Below are 18486 nucleotides of genomic sequence, written 5' to 3' on the forward strand. Positions count from 1 at the left end.
AACTAGAATCAGCGACTTTTTTCTTTTTTCAGTTTGAGCAGGTCTGTATCAAAAACATCAGGAGCTGAGTTGTTCTGTAAAGTTGAAGGTCATCAGTACAATTTCTGCATGATCAGCACAACAGGCAGCTGTCATGAATAATGCTGTGAGACATGACGACATGAGTGTTGGCTCGAATATAATATACAACACCCTCATAGAATCTCACACTTTTGTTTTTCTTCTTCAACTAAAGCGGAATTTTTAGATGAAACCCGTTGCTGTATCTCGGCTCTAAAATGATCCAATTAGAAGTGAAGCCCATTGGCTGTTGCCATATTAAAAAGCGAGGAAGGACACTGAATATGTGTCCGAAATGGGAATATAAACGTTCTACTTGAATTACACGTTCTTCATCTCTGTCCAAAATAAACCTTCACCATGTCCTTCCAACTCATGCTGTGCAGCGGAACATCCCGCAGAAGTGTATTTAATTCTAGTGGAGCAAGGTTTCCAAAGATGCCAATTATGTCAGACTGTATATTTTGGGCGACCAAGTGTGTGAAATGATGCACAAAGACATCCAGAACATTTCCATTTCACGGCATGGTGCAGTCATAAAAATACAACACATAGTCTCTGGTTGAAAGCTATTATCCGGCTGTCATACATTTGAAAGGATGCAGATGTGCAGTATTTCAAATGGTTTTTCGAAATTATATTTTTCCTCTTAAAGAAAGAAAGTTGTTATTATTATGAACATTCGTGAAGTCATATCTTTGCAGTGCCTTTCGACTACAAAACTAGATATACAGTGCATGAATATCTTGACTGAGAGTGGGAAAACAATTTTTTGATTGTGTGTGAATCCATTGTGATGGTTGAGCATCATTGTGCAGGACAATGCTCTTGCACAGTTTCACACAAAAATGTTTTCACCTTCATTTGCTGAGGAGGTCAAGTTTCTCTGCGCTCACCCTTTGATTTCTGTGCGAGCCCTGTACGTGCGTCCGTGCAGGGTTTTGTGACGTCACTACTGCTCACGCAGCCAATCACACTTCAACATGAGACTTGGACAAGTGTGATGTGGGATATTAAAACCTCCACTGCACATGCAATGGGAATGTGTGTGAAGTAGATGAGACGTGTTGTGTTCAGTTAAAACTTTTGAAATGAAACATATCTGCAGATTCATGGATTCTGAATATCTCCTGGAGTTTGGACTGATTTTTTTTGTGGATTTATTCAGATCAGATGTTTTATTTTAATTGTTCTATTTTAATATCAGATGTTTCTGAAATGGAGCCTTTCATACAGTCAAGTCCTTCACAGGATATTTATGTCATTATATTTCTTTCATTTGAGTCAGTTGGAAATTAAAAAAAGCCATGATATTGAAAACCTTAAGGCTACTAGAAGCAGAATCGTGTCCTCAACTGCATTAAAGCAAACATAGCTTGCCATAGTTCCACTGACAATTACACTAATGCACAAACTCTCGAAATCACACAGAGGAATGTGAACACTGTTTCTTATGATTTTTCTTCGCAGCTGAATCAAAGAAGGAAACTACCAACACTTCTCTTTGTGTTTCTTCTCTGAACACACGTGACTGCATCACAGACGAGAGGAGTCTCCGGGTCCGTTCGCGTGGCCCGGCGCGGTGCAGCTTTAACCGGTCCATCATGCCTTGCGGTGTCCCACTTCTGTTCCGACTGTGATTTACAACACGCTCTCTGTGCCCCCCCCCCCCCCCCCCCCCAGTGACGGACGGAACACGGCGGCGGGTCAACGGACGTCGAGCGGCACCCGCGTCGGATGTCCGACGAGTGGATGGGGACGCGCGTTGCCACCCGCGCGCGTCATGGAGGCGGGTGATGTGCGCGCGCCGTTAGCGCGGATCGCCTCGGTGTGAACCGCAGCAGCCGTCAGCGGGCCGCAGGGACATGCAGAGGAAAGTGGCGGATCTCCCTCCGGATGAGAACCTGCCGAGGCTACGGTGAGTTGGGAACGCTCTGACGCGCCGTGCTCTGCGGGTTGGATACAGAGGTATGTCGCGACGCGACGCGGGATGTGGTGGCCAGTCGCTCTGCTGAGGCGTGAATGCGTCAGTGAAGGCGACACTTACAAGCGAGCTGCTGCCATTTAAATCAGGCTTGTGGGCTATTAAAACAACAACAAACCAAAAAAACAGACTTCAATTACATTGTGAGAGCAGGAAAAAACAAACTGATCAGCTGTAGTTGAGCAACTTTATTCAGGGCTCTGATTTATTCATCATCCCTTTTTTTCATAACACTTATTTCCACCGTAGGATGCTGCAGATGATTGTACTATCCACTTTTATTTCACACGAGTACTTCCTGAAAGGACAGATCTTCCACATGGTGACATAACAGATCCATGAGCCAGCAGGGTGCGTGTGTGTGTGTGTGTGTGTGTGTGTCTGTCTGTGTGTGTGTGTGTGTGTGTGTGCGCGCTGAGCCCTGCAGTGATGAATGTCTTAATAGAGTTTGGCTATAAGCGCTCACTCAGCACTGGTTTTAATCAGAGTCCCTTCGACTGAGTCAGACAGCCATATAGTGGAGAGAAGAAGGAGTCCTTGAATCACACGTGCGATTGGAAACAAGGGCAACTCTCATTCACTGGCGCTTGTGTGTGTTTGTAGAGGGGAAGATGCATAGTGGACGAAACCCAGCGCCCATGTCTTTGCTGGAGCGCAGGATAACAGACCATGACAGGGATCCTGCTGTAGTTTGTTTAAGATCACACGGACGCGGACTCTCTAATCCTTCTGTTAATGTGCCATTTTACCTCACACACGAGGAATCGCTCTAAAACCCTGACCCTGTCGAACACTTGAAATCTGTTCAGCTTGTGTCGTACAGCCATTTAAAGTCTCTTTTTAAATGGTTTGTTTTGACATGTTGCCCTGTGAAACTGTGTCCTAATGAGGAGTTTCATGCAGCCGATAGCATCGTCCAAGATGTATATTGGAAAGCAGCTTCAAATGTTTTATGCAGGCAACTTTCTTCCACTCTAATTTGAGTTGAATGAATGTGATTATTCATTACAGCCCTCGAACAAGTTGAATTTTAATCCTGATGCAACCCACACGTTTGCCAAGCTCTGAAGATCCAGGCTACATCTACAAAGACCTGTGTCATTGTCATGAACTCACTTTTTGAATTCACAATGCATTGAGTCAACTTTTATTCATTCACGCATGAAGATCTGCGCTAAGAGGCATATTCAAATTTTGCAGATTTTTCACGGTGTAAGTCCACTCCAGTTTGTCGTTCAGCAGACTCCCCCTCCCACCTCGTGCTCAGCTAAGCTCCGAGTCTTACGGGGTTAAGGGCTTATTGTCTCCACCAAGCTGATTAGTTTTAACTTTTGAGACTGCAAGGTGGCAATTGGTCACCCAACTTCATTGTGTGGTGGTCGCTCACAGCACCAGTAAAAAAAATACCATGAATATAATGCAGAGTTGGATTTTGTGTCTGCATCAGATTGCACATATTTCCAGATATGACAGAGAAACTGGTGTCGTGCCTACTACCATTTAATGTGTTTCCACAAAATTACCAAATGCCATATGTTGCATCCATGCAATATTCCTTGCTGCCTGTTTGTTCACAGGAAAATCTCAAATTATTTATTTTGCGGAATAGATGATTGACAGGACCTGAATGCAACGGCTCTTGTCTGATTGTTGCCCAAAGCTTTTTCCCCTCAGCTCATTCCAGCTTTTCTTAAACCTGCAGCCACCTCACTCCCCTCACCTGACAAGGTTGATGTGGAAGTAATCCCTAAACGGCGTCTCCATTCAGCAGCGCACAATTGATGGCAAAACTGAAAGGAACACTGGAGGCTGACGTGGTACGATTGCAGTATGTTTTAACAGTGGTTGGAGGAGCTGTGTTTCTAATATATAATGGAGGCGCCAGGATACACCATCGAGAAGAGTGCCATCTTGTCCGAGGACGAGGGTCAAATCCTAATTAAATTTGCTTTTTATATTAGAAATACCTGCTGACTTCAGCATTCCCTGTGGCCATTTGTAGCCTTGCCAGCAGCATGGCTCTAAGAGTGGCAATGTCGGTCACACTCTCAACACATATTGCCATTAAATTGAGTGATTGGATGAATCCTGCTGATTGTTTGTAGATGCCTGGATAGTGTGGTATCGTTTCTGTGTGGATTATATCTATTTAGCTGGGGTGAGAGATTCATTTCCCCCTCAGGAGGTTAAATCAAACCATGTGACTGCTCCGGTTGACATCAGCTCTGAGACATTTCTGCAACAACCCCACTCAGTTTCCGAGTTTCGGGGAAACCCCTGCCGCAGTGCTCACCTCCGTGTTTTTCTGGGGGCCCACATTCGGAGGAGACAAAGAGGAAGTGACAGGAAAGCACGGGTTGCTTCTTAATTGTTGGTGATTGTGTGGTTTACTTTCCCAGACTGTGCCCTCCAATCAATCCAGTCATCTGTGTAAAGCACGGACAAAGCCAGAGCTGTGTCGCCATGGTGAGGGATTGTTTGCATCCAGCTAGCCATGTGGGCACACACACACACACACACACACACACACACACGCACACGCACACGCACTACAGCATGCTCTTTTGTCTGCGCACCACTTGTTTCAGTGGACCCCCTCCTGCTGCCACTGCCTCCTTGTTCCTTTAAAAATTGGCCTGTGATTGCATCATCGTCTGTTGTTGCTCACTGCTGCTGCGGCTACTCAATAACAAGTTTTCACAAGTCATTATATATATTGACTTACATCAGTGTTATTAAAAAAATAGGACTTTTGGCAATAGATTATTTAGTTGTTTTTTTATTATAATTTTTTAATTTATGTCTGAAATGTTAATGGCAACAATATTCTGTTTTGTTGGCAGGCTGCCGGAAATGAGCGAGGGTCAGGGGTTCAGACCTGATCAATGAGTTTGTTAAAGTTTAATTTAGCAGTGGGCCGAGAGCATTGAGCTGAACAAGGCAGGAAATGAGCTCTTTGGTGGGTATTTTGCATTCAAGGCCAGACTTGTAGTTGGTGTGGCATTAAAAGCTTTTCTTTAAATTTTTCAATTTGAATCTTTGTGCCTTTTTAAAGCTCATCTCAGGGATATTAAAGGAGCTTTTCGTGCTGAGCTGTCTCATGAACAACTGTCCATGTCTGAGGAAACAGCGACTTGCAACACTGTGTCCCCTCCCTGGCTCTGCCTTTCTGTGGCATCCTGAGAATGAAACTTCAGGGGAGGCAGACCGAAGTCACAACTAAGTTTAGCTCAACCGTTGCAGCCCAGACGACACGGTATTCTTCATGTCTGACACACAAATGGCTGCGGCAAATATTGATGATACATACTGATGGCAGCAACCCTTTGTCCACAGTGGAGACGCTCCGTCTTCTCAAACATTTTGTCACAAAACCTTGACCAAAATGAGCACTGCTGCTCATATATCTCCTCTACTTATTTTGTTATATGCCAACTTGCTATTACAAGCGTGACAGAATTTTAATTTTGATGATTTTACATTAACCGTGTTGGACATATTGAAAAAAAAAAAGAGAGTGTTTTTTTTTGACATAGCATGGATACAATACATACACAGAAGTGCTTTGAGCATGGACTGTAAATAAAGATGGAAGACATCTCTCCACGTCTCTCCAGGACCCATCTTTGGAAAAGATTTATTCATTGTGTACATTGACTTTTTAGTTTGGCCCATGTCCCATCTGTTTACATGGAGGAGTTGATGAGCTATACTGCAGCCAGCCACCAGGGGGCGATTGAGATCTTTTGGCTTCACTTTTCTCCTGTCGTTCTGTCCTTCTTTATAAACAGTCTATGGCTTTGAGCTAAATGCTAACATCAGCATGCTCACATAACAATGAAAACTTTCTGATGTTTGGAATCACAAAGTTTGAGATGAATTTTGTTACGAAAAGAAAAAATATTGATTGCCTAAGTTGATATAATTCACCCAGAAGGGGACATAAATCTCATAAATTCTAAAATGTACAAACTGTATTGCATTGGCAATCCATCCGTAGTTGTCAACGTAGTCCACTCAAAACCACAAATGATTGACCTCACACTGATCTCAATACAGTTTAGATGCTAAATAATTCCACCTGAATCTACCTGTATTGACTTTGTCTGTCCCTCTGCAGTAGGACGAGTGCCTCTCCTGCAATGAGAGGCCAACTCTGTCCTGGGTTCTCTATGAATAGATTACTACGTGAAGTAGGAATGTGGAGCATTTAGACTTGTCTGTTTATTAAACTGTGACTAATGGAAAAAGGAAATTCCAACAGCTACAGCACCTTTCCCACAGGTTCTGAGGTCACGTACCGTGGAAGTGTACAGCTCGGTGAGCGGAGCCCGGTGCTCAATACGGAGGTATACATTTCAAGTGAAGCTGGACCAAAATAGCAACAGCATACTAATTTGTGTGTACGCACCATGTATGATTTATTTATCCTTGCTGCGGCAATGGGGGCTTCGGAGTAACTGTAATTTAGATCAAAGTCATAACCAGAGAGCAAGTGGAAACAGTACGTAGATAATGTGAGAAAACAATGCACAATAACAGCAATAGGGTGGTTTGAGATAAGCGGCAGAGGCGGCTCAGGCGTGGAAGAATCCCTAATGATTCAAGTGTTGGAAGTTATTAGCAGGGCGAAGGAAATCGAACATCATTTCCACAAGGAATCAGACCTCAGTGGTCATGTTGTTTGAGCTACTGAGCCGGGGAATTCGATTGGTTTGACATTGAGTCTGAAGCCAGTGTGGCGTTGTGCTCTTCCATGTCCCGTTGGTCGTATTTTGAGGGTGCAACATTGTGATTCTGTGATTCAGAGTCACCCATGGAGCGCGTCTCTGCAGTTATGAAAAGGGATCAAAGCTTGCGAACGTATAGATCCGCTCAGTTCCACTTTGCAACCGCTGAACATCTGCTCCCGCACAGCTGCCTGCTCCTATGGCACTGCACTGTGTGCCGCCTCCCTCTGATAAAAACCAACATCTCCGAGCATATGTCGAGATGTTTGTGCCAAGAGGCCAGTGGGAACAAGTGAGTCAAGGCAAGAAAATAACTATTAAAAAAGTGAGAGTTGTTGTAGTGTGGTCAGTCTTGACCTAATGTCTTCTCTTCCTGTACGTGTTCTTTCCACGTCTGCACTTGCAGCTGAAGAGTGTCTTGAATCAACTTTTTCCATGAAATATAAAACTGTAACCTTGGTGGAAAAGGTGACTTCTAGTCCTGCCAAACTCGTGTCTCTTGTAAACATTTGTAATTTTTTTAACCATTAAAAAAAAAAAACTGTCACCGAAAGCACAGTCACTTATAGCTTAAAGCCAAACTCTTTCAACTTAATTCATCATCACATGCATGTTAGAATCGCTCTTTGGCAAATGTTGAGACAATATTTATTAGCACTTGAATGAAGTGAAAATGAATTTTGCTCTGGTTTTATGATACGTTTCTGATAATTGTATCGCCGACGAGTGAATGACTGTGGTACGACTTTTCACATAGGTGTGTGTGTGTGTGTGTGTGTGTGTGTGTGTGTGTGTGTGTGTGTGTGTGTGTGTGTGTGTGTGTGTGTGTGTGTGTGTGTGTGTGTGTGTGTGTGTGTGTGTGTGTGTGTGTGTGTGTGCGTGCGCAAGAGAGGCAGAGGGAGAGATCAGGTTTACGATCTTGTGTCAACTGGCTCTTCCTCCTTGATAAAACCTCAGTGTGATATTCAACGTCGCTCGTCATCGAATTAACAGTGTATCACAACAATGTCGACCACAGCTGCAAAAATGGCCGGCGTCACCACATCGTGTGTTAGGACACCGTGTGGTGTTGTACAGTGTCACTGACCTTTTGTTAGAAAGCCGTGGTCAAGTGAGTTTTTTTTTGCAGAGTGATCAGAAAACTTACAGGGCAGAATTTTCACCTTGAAAACTTTAAGCAATAGTTTTACTCTTTATCTTGGCTGCTACGTTCTTAAGCTGTTTGCGGGTACATACTGTACTGTACTTTGTGCTGTTGTCACCAATTCCTGACTCATCCATCCCAAAAGTGTTTGCAGGCTTTCCTTAGACCACCCCAATCCCATGCACCTTGATTTCTTTGTTTATCCATCTGTCCCCCTCCCGTGATTTGTCTTGATTTCTTTTCACCGTCCACCTCCATTCCGTGTGCCACTGGCCTGTATTCAGGGTAACAGTCTCAATTACAGGGCTGCAAACAGGCGTCTGGGTTCAGACGCATCCTGCGCTATCTGCCACAGTTACAAATCATCCCGCTCCGCAAATGCAGGCCGTGCCCCTTACCAGGTGTCTTCCCTACAGAGGAGCGGGCAATGTAATGCAGTCTCAGTTGGAAAAGGCCTCAAGGGGGGGCAGGTTGTTAAATGGCAGGAGAGATGGGAGTCCCGCTCCAGCTGTGATAAAAGATGGAGGGGTGCCTTAATTGTAATAAGGGAGGCCCTGAGCGATATGAAAGTCAAGGATCAGAGCAGAGCTGATGGACCAGTCAGGAAAAAGACGGGCTGCTGCCCTGTAGGGTTGCGTAAGTCTGAGCATTAGGCACCTGCTCCTTCATTGCTCTGTTGCTCTGGCCCGCTGCTGTGGCCTTGCCAGGTTCGTAATGACTGCCTGCTGCTGACGTGCTTGTGTCAGCAGTTTTAAATGGCCCTCGTTCTGCACGCATGTGACTGCTGTAAGCTCTCCTGCACTGACGCCGGCAGATGAAAAATACATCGAATGGAGCCTGTTGGGCAGTCGCAGTCGCTGCACCACAAGTGTGCCGTTGCATTCATTTATCAGCAGCACCACATTACACCGCTCCAACAGAACAAGTGTTGGTGTACACGAAGCTGGTGTCACGCTGCACAACCATGTAGTGTGTGTGTGTGTGTGTGCGTGTGTGCTCGGTTGATTCATTTGAAACTGAAAGAGGAGCTTTACGAAAGGTGAGGCTGGGGACAAAGCTCTTTTGTCCAGGTTGGTGATTCCAAGGAGATTGTATTTAAAACCTAACAAACTCCATCATTAAACCTGGATTCATTTGTGTTGCCACCATGTCCACAATTCACGATCAATTTAGCCCCGGTTTGATCTCCACCACCTCTAAATGCTCTACTGTGTTGGCTATTTAGTGCAGGACAGATAGAGTATAGAGCCTTTTAACTGGGGAAAAAAAGTTATTCGGTCCATTCTTAGTATAAAAACACTAATTGCAGCATCAAGATTTTTTGCTGGTCGAGCGTTGAACAGTGTTATTTTTTTTCCTTTCAGGATGGACATTAAATCATCGTTAGCACCCCCTTGTGGTGTGGAGGAATGAGGGGCCTCTGAATGAAGGCCATGGAGCTGAAAGTGTGGGTGGACGGAGTGCAGCGCATCGTGTGCGGGGTCACGGAGTTCACCACATGCCAGGAAGTGGTCATTGCTTTAGCACAAGCCATTGGTAAGCTCCAAACGACGTATTCGAGTATGAGAAACGGTACTTACCTCTCTTATTATTGTTCACAGGTGGCAGATGTACTGGTTACTTGATGGGGAATTCACAGCCAAGTATAAATACACAAAAGGCCAACCAACAACATAACAAAGACCACCTCCACAGAGGAGAAGATTTGAGATGAAATCCCCTCCATCTGGCTTTCATGCTGAAAAACGGCTTAAATTGTATTTCGTCCTACAGAAGTCCCACACTGTGATGTGGACTGTGTCCAATATTGGCCAGGCAGGTTGTCAGACATAATGGAGATGATACATCGCATGAAAATGAAAAGTGACTTGAGGGCACAAAGAGAGATTCACAATTAATGTACTGCACAAAATGAAATGAGCCCAGCTGCTGCGTACGTTGCTTTATCGACTCTTTCTGTTCACTTGCAGAGAAACAAGTTGACACTCTGCGTCTACGCTGTTAGTCGTCGCATGGATTGTGTCCATAAAGCTTTGTGAATCCAGATTCATACTGAAAAGGAATAATTGATGGAGTGGATGCTGATTCGGGGAGACGGAGCAGAAGTATTTATTATAAGAGCTCAATATATATCAAGGAGATTTCTGGTTCGTTTACACAGATCAACAAGGTGGTCAGTGTATGGCGCCCAGAGACCATCTGCCTGTTCCCGGTCTCTGTAGTGTATTTAGTTCAGGGTAGTGTCGTCATCTCCCCGCGACAGTGACACCTCGCGAGAGACTTCAGCTGCTCGATGATCGTTGTGGCTTGCCACAGACAGGTCGGCCTCGCTTGGTGCCTGAGAAGACTCGTCTTAACAGTTTCTCAGGGGAGGATAGACAAAATTCCGCGACACATACGAACATGATTTCATTCACGTTGAGAGACGTCCACTGTTTTTGGATCTGACAGATATCTGACTTTATTTCTCGCCAACCCCATCGATAGCTTTTCTTTCTCAGAGCTAGAAGACATTCGTCTTTCACAGTGACAGTGAGTCGGGAGTTATGGCCTTCACTGTCCTTTGTGTCCCCTGTGCCTTTTGTCCAGGCCAGGGCCCTTTGATGTGATTGCCTGGCTGTGGTGATGAATGTGCCTCTTTTACGAGGACCCTGACTGTGCAAGGCGAGGGTGAGGGTGCACTGGGCAGCGTTAAGCTGTTATCTGCATGTGAACAGACAAGAATGCAGGCGCACACACACAATAACACACACACACAGGGCCGTGTCCTACAGTCCTTTTCCCAGCACAGTCACCACTTGTGTTGAATTTTCCCACTGTAAAGTTCTTTCGCTTAACACGCTGCTGAAGTTCTTTGAATCTGCCAGTGGTGCACGAGCGTGGGAGAGTTGTAAAAGAATTAAAATTAAGTCTGTTTTTTTTATTTCTCTTCACTGTGACACACATTGAACTTTAGTCTTATAATTTGTATCCAATTTGGCCATGGCTACTTCAGCCTTTAATGTGAATAATATGTACTATGCTACTACTACTACTACAATTGGCTGTGTGCTTGGCATTGCTAGACAGGTTTCCATGTCAAGACATCATGTTTCATCCACCATAAATCTGGTGTTGTCTGCATAACAGGGAAAGTGAAAGTTGTGTTTGAAACCAGTGGGCCCAAGGGGGCCAAGAATAGATCCTTTGGGAAAACCACAGGTCAGAGGGGACCTTCAAGGACAAAGCAACTACAACAGAGAATCTTCACTCGACATGAATGGGCTGAGTCAGTTAAATGCATCGACCATCATTCTAACCAGTAACTTTATTGTTGTCACTATACCAGATTAGTATTTGGTGAATGGGATCCCAGGACGTACAATCTCATAATCCTTCTTGAGAATTCAAACAGTGATGGTACATGATCAAAGGACAGCGCACGTGTTTGCAGTGTACCTCTGAACAGCCTGTGAATTAGTTGGCAAGCCAGATGACGAGTGAATGTTTCTGGGCTTGGTAGGGCTGGAGAATATCATGTGCTTTAGCCGTAGAGGAATAGCATTAAAGCCACTGAACAATTTTATTCATTATTCCCCAGGACGCACTGGCAGATACACTTTGATCGAAAAATGGCGGGACACAGAACGCCACCTGGCTCCAAACGAAAACCCCGTGGTGTCGCTCAACAAGTGGGGTCAGTATGCCAGCGATGTGCAGCTCATCCTCCAGCGAACCGGCCCATCTGTTAGCGAGCGGCCCACCTCTGACGGGCCGGCTCGCATCCCAGAGCGGGGCCTCTACAGGCAGAGCCTCCCGCCCCTGGCCAAGTTCCGCCCGTCCGGGACGGACCACTCGATAAAGCGAAGGGAACCCAAACGCAAGTCTCTCACCTTCACTGGAGGGGCCAAGGGTCTGCGGGACATATTTGGGAAAAGCAGAGATGCCGAAGGTAGAGTGCTAATTAGTGTGTTTGTTTGTTTTTTTTTGCCAAAAAACTCAAACTTACTGACTTCATTCAGAGTTGATTTCCTTCCCTTCCTGCCGCTATTCCTCTACTTTCTATCTGGCTCTACAAACTGTTCATCTCCCACCCGTCCATCCATCCATCCATCATCCATCCCTCATCCAGCCAAACAGCCCCAGCAGCGCAATGTGAGCCTGAACCTGAGCAGAGTTGGAGGTGGCGGGGTAGCATCTGTGCCTGGGAGTCCGGCCAGAGAGCTGGGCCGGCTGGTGCAGCTGCAGAGAGACAAACTCCAGGCCCTGGAGAGCCGTCTGCTGGGCTGCGAGGCCGAGCTGGGAGACTGGGAGGAGGCCGCCGGCGAGGCCAACGAAGTGAGGAAAAAACCACAGCTGCCAGTGCTTTTACTTACAGAAAAAAACCCATTCCAAACACTCATGTCTTCAGATCCATTAGGCTTTAGATCCTAAATCAAACGTTTCTAGCCGATATTGGCTTTTTGACATTCCCTATGGGGCGAGAAAGCTAAAGCCAAATGAAATATTTTCTCTCGTCACCAGGGAGAAAATCTGGAGGAAGCGCTGCTGCTTTTAGAGCAGCAGGTGAGGAGGAACGATGCCGAAATGGAGGAGGAGGAATTCTGGGAGAACGAGCTGCTGATCGAGCAGGAGAGCGAGCGGCAGCTCCGGCAACAGCTAGCCGAACTGCAGGGCCGCGTACACGACTGCGAGGCCCAGCTCCTAGAGTACTTAACACATATACGGGTGAGCTTTCCCATCGCTAGCTTCCTGACTCCACCGGATTTACAAACATCGAGGAAACTTTCTGTATTTTTTTTTTTTTGTCCTATTACAATCTCGCAAAACAAGCTGAGGTCATTTGAGGAGTAATAAAGATTTTTTTTCGGCATAAAGAAAAGCACAATAACGGGATAATGTTCATGCCAGGTTTTTCCATATTTATTTTTCTGTGATGTATAGAACATGGAAACAGGCCTGGAGCAGGAGCGGCTGCAGCAGGAGGCCGAGTTCAACCAGAGGGTCAACGAGGAGGAGGTAGAATCCCGTCTGGCTTGGTGTCCTGAAAACTCACAACATTTGCGAGCAGAGAGGAACACAGTTTGTTGAACTGCTGCAATCTCATTTAGCCACAACTGAGGAGCATCACAGTGTTTTATAATACAAAAATGACCACTGGCATTTCTTCCAAGCAGAGGATTCAGTGCATTTCAAAGCAGAAAATCTGCCAAATTGTTGCATTTAAACTCATTTTACTGGTTTTAGATTAAAAACAAATCACTCCTTACGTATTTCATGTGGTGGTGGCGTGTAATAAACTCGTTTGATGGTAAACAAAAGAATTAACTGGGAGTATTATTTTTTGATACAAATGTAAAAGGATATTCCCTATGTGAGGCTACAAAGATTTAGGAATTTGCTCTGATTCAAGTATTGATAAAAATACAATTTGAAACTTTTTTCATTGTAAGGGAGCTCGACTTCCCGCGGTCCTCCCACGTGATTTACAATGAGGATTAGTTACTTTTGCCCATTTGCTCTCTAAAAGTTAAATTGATTTCAGGTGCAAGCCCAGCTGGAGAAGGGGAGGGCAGAGATGGAAATGCAGAGCCAACAAACGGCGCGGCTGGAGAGCAGCTGCAGGGCGTTGGAACGCTCACTTGGCCAGTCAGGCAAGAGATTACAGGTAAACTCAGATTCTGCTGCTTAGTATTTTATTTAGTTTATTTAGTTTTTTAACACTGTAACCGCAGCATTGTCAGGAATTTGAAGCACCTTTTAGACGATGGGTGGAAAAAAAAGCTGCTATTCGATTTCAGAAAATGTTTTATAAGGTTACCTGGCGGAACCATAGAAATCTCAGCTCGTTACACTGTGGGCAGTGAAGCGAATTGTAATCTGTGGCTTGCAGGGATGTGCAACGGATCCTTGGCTTCATGCATCCTAGTATGAGTTGCTCTATGTACAGGCGAGGTCCAGCAGGGTGTGGGAAGCGTGAGGTAATGAGAAGGGAAAGGGAGAGGGGGGGCGTATTACAGCGTTCATCGCCTGATTAGAGAGGGGCCTGTATAAGTACACAATCCCTCGCCTGCAGTTGCATAACCACCTGGGAGCTACAGTAAGTCTCATCTTTCGCTGTCTCAACTGGGTTCTGACTTCTGCAGAGCTCCTGAGCAGTGTGAGATACTTGATTAATGTCCTCACATTAAATACGCATCTGTTAAATAAGATGCAAATGTACAGTTGAGCAATTGAAATCATGTATGTTCCTGCACCGGTGTCTATAAGAAAACCACCACTTCAAGTGACTACAGACTTAATACTGATATTAGGATTTTAAGTGTGGTTGAGTGTATATTTTTCAAACCTGTAGACATGAACCTCATTTTGTTGTCGTGATGTTTCCGTCGGGCACAGGAAAAGGAGCTGGAGCTGGAACAGCTGACAAAAGAGCTACGACAGGTCAACCTGCAGCAGTTCATACAACAGACCGGCACCAAGGTCACTGTGCTGCCTGCACAACCTACAGGAGAGGACAGCAATGGCACGTGCGCGCACACACACACACACACACACACACACACTCTCTTAAGTTTAGTTGGTGAGGTACATATTGTCTCCACATGTGAATGCACACAGTGCCACCCTGTGGTCATCCTGTGAATCACAGGTAAGGGTGCTGACTGATGGCTGGTAAGGCAAGACCGTTGTGCCATAACAGCTTAAGTCTCTAACCCTATTACATGGAACGAAGCCCTGAAAAGCTGCGAGTTTCACAGTTCACAATTCCCAAAAGAATTGTCCTACATGGTTTTTGTCATGTAGGAAAGTTTTCACTTTGATTTGTTTGCACTGAGAAACACACGGCAGCTTCTTTACAGACATCGATATTAATGAAACGGGTGAAGTAATAGTGAGTAGTTACTGAAACTGTCCACGAAAAGATCAGTAGTGGAGTCTTTTATCGCAGGAATAGCATGCCTTATTCTTTCTATTGACGGTGTCCATCCTCTGTTACAGCTGGAAAATCAGTCTCATGTTTGGCTTTTAAACGTTCTCGTTTCAGAATTGGAGTGTGGTTCCCTGACAAGATGTGGCTCCTCGCGTCTGTTACCCAGCGACCTCCGCACCCTTCAAAGCCCCATCTCCTCCAGCCTCAACCCCGAGGGCATCTACGTTTGACCCCAGGAGACACTTCCAGGAGGCGGTAGAGCAGCCTGATGTTGTAGGACTGTTTTCTATAACTGGGAGAACCATGGCGTAGTCTGCTGAAATGCTCCTGAGCAAGGTACTGCAAAACGAACCCAGCTTCAGGAACACCCTAATGGATGTTGGAAAAAAAACATCTCCTCCTCCTCCTCCATCTTACCAGGACTGACACTCCAACTGATGTCAATATCACTTTTGCAAACAAACATTTCATCTATTGCCTGTGCTCTAATGGATGAGTCTTAAAAAGAAAAAAAGCCAGCAGACATATTCTTGTCAAGTGCTGACGCCCGGGGCGAAACAGTGTGGATCGACTTTTTTTATGTTGTAAATCATGAGCTGGAAAGGAGTTTCAGGATGTAAAGTGTGGACACATGTAGACGTATGCGTAGACAAAGAATAAGTCATGCATGAGCATGCACAAGCAGTGACCCCACACCTGTGCTATAACCATAGCCATATCTGATTGCCTTACTCTGGTGTTTTACAACTAGACGTCAATAGGTCCGATGTTAAAAGGAAACTCAAGGTAGCTACTGAACACTATGCGTCATATAAATGTAGTATTAGCACCACTTCAGGTGATCCCTCGTCATGGCGACTGATGTCAGTATAATTCAACAACGGCTCAATCCTGTTTTTTCAACATGAATTTGAAATTTTGTATTGATAAAAATGGAAAATCTCCTATATTTTCTGCAGAAAATCTTTACCCAGCAATTAAAGACAGATCAAATTGGGCCACACAGTAATATCATCAATGATTAGACATTTTCTTGACCAGTTTGGCTCATTTTGGGGTTTGCATTGTGCGAGGGCCAATAATCTCCTCTTTGTTTTCCTTTCTCCAAAAATCCCGGGAGCGATGGCAGAGTCCTTTGAGTCTGCAGATGAAATCCAGCCTGAAAAAATTGCCAACTATGACTTAATACTCAGTTTTACCACTGGGTGGTGGCAAAACATATATAATTTAGCCAGCTGAAAGTTAACTGTGTGAAAGTTAGCCCCGCTCTGCGTTGGCATTTTCTGTCTTTGTTCATTTTCATGTTGTTTCGTAACTTAGCCTCAGCACTTTAGCTTTCGGTGTTTCACCTGAGGTGCCACTTACGGTATTGGCCATGTGTTTGACATGTTTCACTGTGTTCATTGAGCAGGGACACGCACGCACACACACACACACACACACACACACCGACTGCATTAGTTAGTTCCATCTGATTTCTAAAGATGTCTCGTATGAACCAAAGCTTGTGTGAAAAAAAACATTAATAGTTAGATGAATGTACTTTTTGAAATACGTATGCAGCTTATTCAGATTAAGTGTACGAACTTCAATAACTCGTGAATAACTTTGCAAACTGTAAACATGTACAAAATATATTCAGTTGTTAAAATATATCTATATCTCAATAGTGACCGTGCACACAAGGGCCCAAAATAGGGCTGAAATTTCATTCGTGAGCATGTGTATCTTCTATCGGTACCATACACACTGTGGGAACTCTGAGTTTCACAAACAGTTTTCTGCTTTGATTCTGCACAGAAGCAGATCTCTTGTCCGTCTGCCGCCTCACTGTTGATATAATTTGTGCACGGGTACAATCTTCTCTATCCACTCACGAACTTGAATTGAATTTCTCATGCAGGTTCTTTTTCTTCTTCTCCAAACTAATGTACAACCTCAGGCTTTGAAATTATTTCTGATCATTTCACGAGTTCAGATTCGTACTGAGTTTTATTCAAACACGTACAAAGAAGCTCATATTCGCTCTGTGAATGCATAATAGCAAAGTGGATTCCTCCCTCCACTGTGAAGGATCTTGCTCCATTGTTTGCTCTGCAGTGCTAAGGTAACGGGAGGAATTCATTATCACGTCACTCTTTTGAAAAATGGCATGCCTTACTGAAAGAAAAACTGTAAATAATGTCTATATATCACGTCTGTCTGTGGACTATTTTTTTAAAAAGATTGAAGTCTGAAATATGCAGAGTGTGCGAGAGGTTAGATTCTAATGCTGCCATTCAAGCTCTGTGTGTATGCTCTGCGTGATTGGTTTAGTTGGACTTCTAATCAGTAGCTACCACGGATATAATAATTCATCTGACATTCATGTGGTTTGTGGTTTATTTTGTCCCTTTTTGCCTTGTTGACATTTACACTGACGGAGATATTAGTTAAAGCGCAGCCATGTATACTGAAAATGGCAAAGACTGCACGTTATTTCTTTTCATCGTTCCATTTAATTTAGGCCAAAATGACATTGATGGATGTAAAAGTCATCCACATCGCTTTGATATGACAATACATTTACCAACATCTCCCCCCCCCCCCTCAAGCTTAGACACTTTGCCAATAATTGGTGGTGCTTTTGAATAAAAGTGCATATACAGATGAGACGACGGAGCCATTATGGAAACAGCCATCAAGTGGTTTTGAAAGCTATTTTAGAAACACCGCGGCTCAGGGATATTTCATGACACAAGAATTACTCCGGACAAGGATGGGCAGAAAGTAATTAGGGATGAAAGCAGTTTAGGTCCTAGACGCAACACAACAAGTGTGACCGAAGTAATGATTTGGTACTGAAGGAGATGTAGCTATATGTGTAAAGCAAAAGCGTCTCTGCCGGCTCATGATTAATGTTGCAGCTATTCCCAGTTTATAACTGGACAATGTATTGACATGAGATAGATGAGTGTACACATGAGAGGCACAAACTCTTCACGGACGGTGTCATGAACTGTGCTCAGCCAGCATCACTAACATGCATTGAAAATTCAAAATAGTGTTATTTTTTTTATTACTTCCAATATCAGCAACCATATTTTTGTTTTTGTTTTCACACTTAACCATTTTTTCTTTTGTTCATCATTCGGACACTATCTAATTCAAGAGTAATGTAAAATATAGCAAATGAATATAATATATTCACAGAAATTACAAATTAATAAATTGCTATACAGTGCTCCTGAAATAAAAAGCTTGTTTTTCTTACTGATATTTTTCCTTTTTAAATCAACAGTAGCTATCTAGCTCAGTAGGCTACTGTTAGAAGTACGAGTTGGTTTAAAACACTGTTTGCTGACTTGCTGTTTAACAGTAACCTTGTTAATGTGTCCTGTTGATGATCACTTGGTGACTTGATACATTCAATCTGAAAGACTGAGGCTAAAGCACCCTTGCAAAATATCAGCCATCCTCCTCATCGGTGGAGGACCCATGATGAAAAACATAAAAATAAACAGCATTGTACTTCATATAAGTCTCCCGGTGGCCCTTTTTGAATGTCCCTGCTCGAAAATGAAAAGAGAATATCTCTGCAACTACAAGAGATGTATGAATGTATATATGAATAGATGTATGTATATATGAATAGATGTATGACTGCTTGACACCA

At 44.1% G+C, this 18486-nt stretch overlaps 1 protein-coding gene across 1 annotated transcript; it reads left to right on the forward strand.

Annotated features, from left to right (window-relative positions):
• The first annotated feature begins 1131 nt into the window (after window positions 1–1131).
• On the forward strand, window positions 1132–18346 carry rassf8b (Ras association domain family member 8b). Its single transcript, XM_035620165.2, has 9 exons — window positions 1132–1978; window positions 9283–9454; window positions 11499–11849; window positions 12030–12235; window positions 12422–12625; window positions 12842–12916; window positions 13443–13565; window positions 14297–14423; window positions 14946–18346. Exons 2-9 carry the CDS (start codon window positions 9343–9345, stop codon window positions 15059–15061), a joined length of 1314 nt encoding a protein of 437 aa, XP_035476058.2. The 5' UTR covers window positions 1132–1978; window positions 9283–9342; the 3' UTR covers window positions 15062–18346.
• The last annotated feature ends 140 nt before the right edge of the window (window positions 18347–18486 follow it).

Source organism: Scophthalmus maximus, chromosome 12 (genome assembly GCF_022379125.1).
Source record: "Scophthalmus maximus strain ysfricsl-2021 chromosome 12, ASM2237912v1, whole genome shotgun sequence".
NCBI classification, from domain to species: Eukaryota; Metazoa; Chordata; class Actinopteri; order Pleuronectiformes; family Scophthalmidae; genus Scophthalmus; species Scophthalmus maximus.

Bases quoted from the DNA above. Each gene is read 5' to 3' on its own strand.
- rassf8b (XM_035620165.2), top strand. From the start codon at position 9,343: ATGAAGGCCATGGAGCTGAAAGTGTGGGTGGACGGAGTGCAGCGCATC. The intron at 9,455-11,498 runs GTAAGCTCCAAA...ATTATTCCCCAG, and splicing joins TGCTTTAGCACAAGCCATTG to GACGCACTGGCAGATACACT. The intron at 13,566-14,296 runs GTAAACTCAGAT...CGTCGGGCACAG, and splicing joins AGTCAGGCAAGAGATTACAG to GAAAAGGAGCTGGAGCTGGA.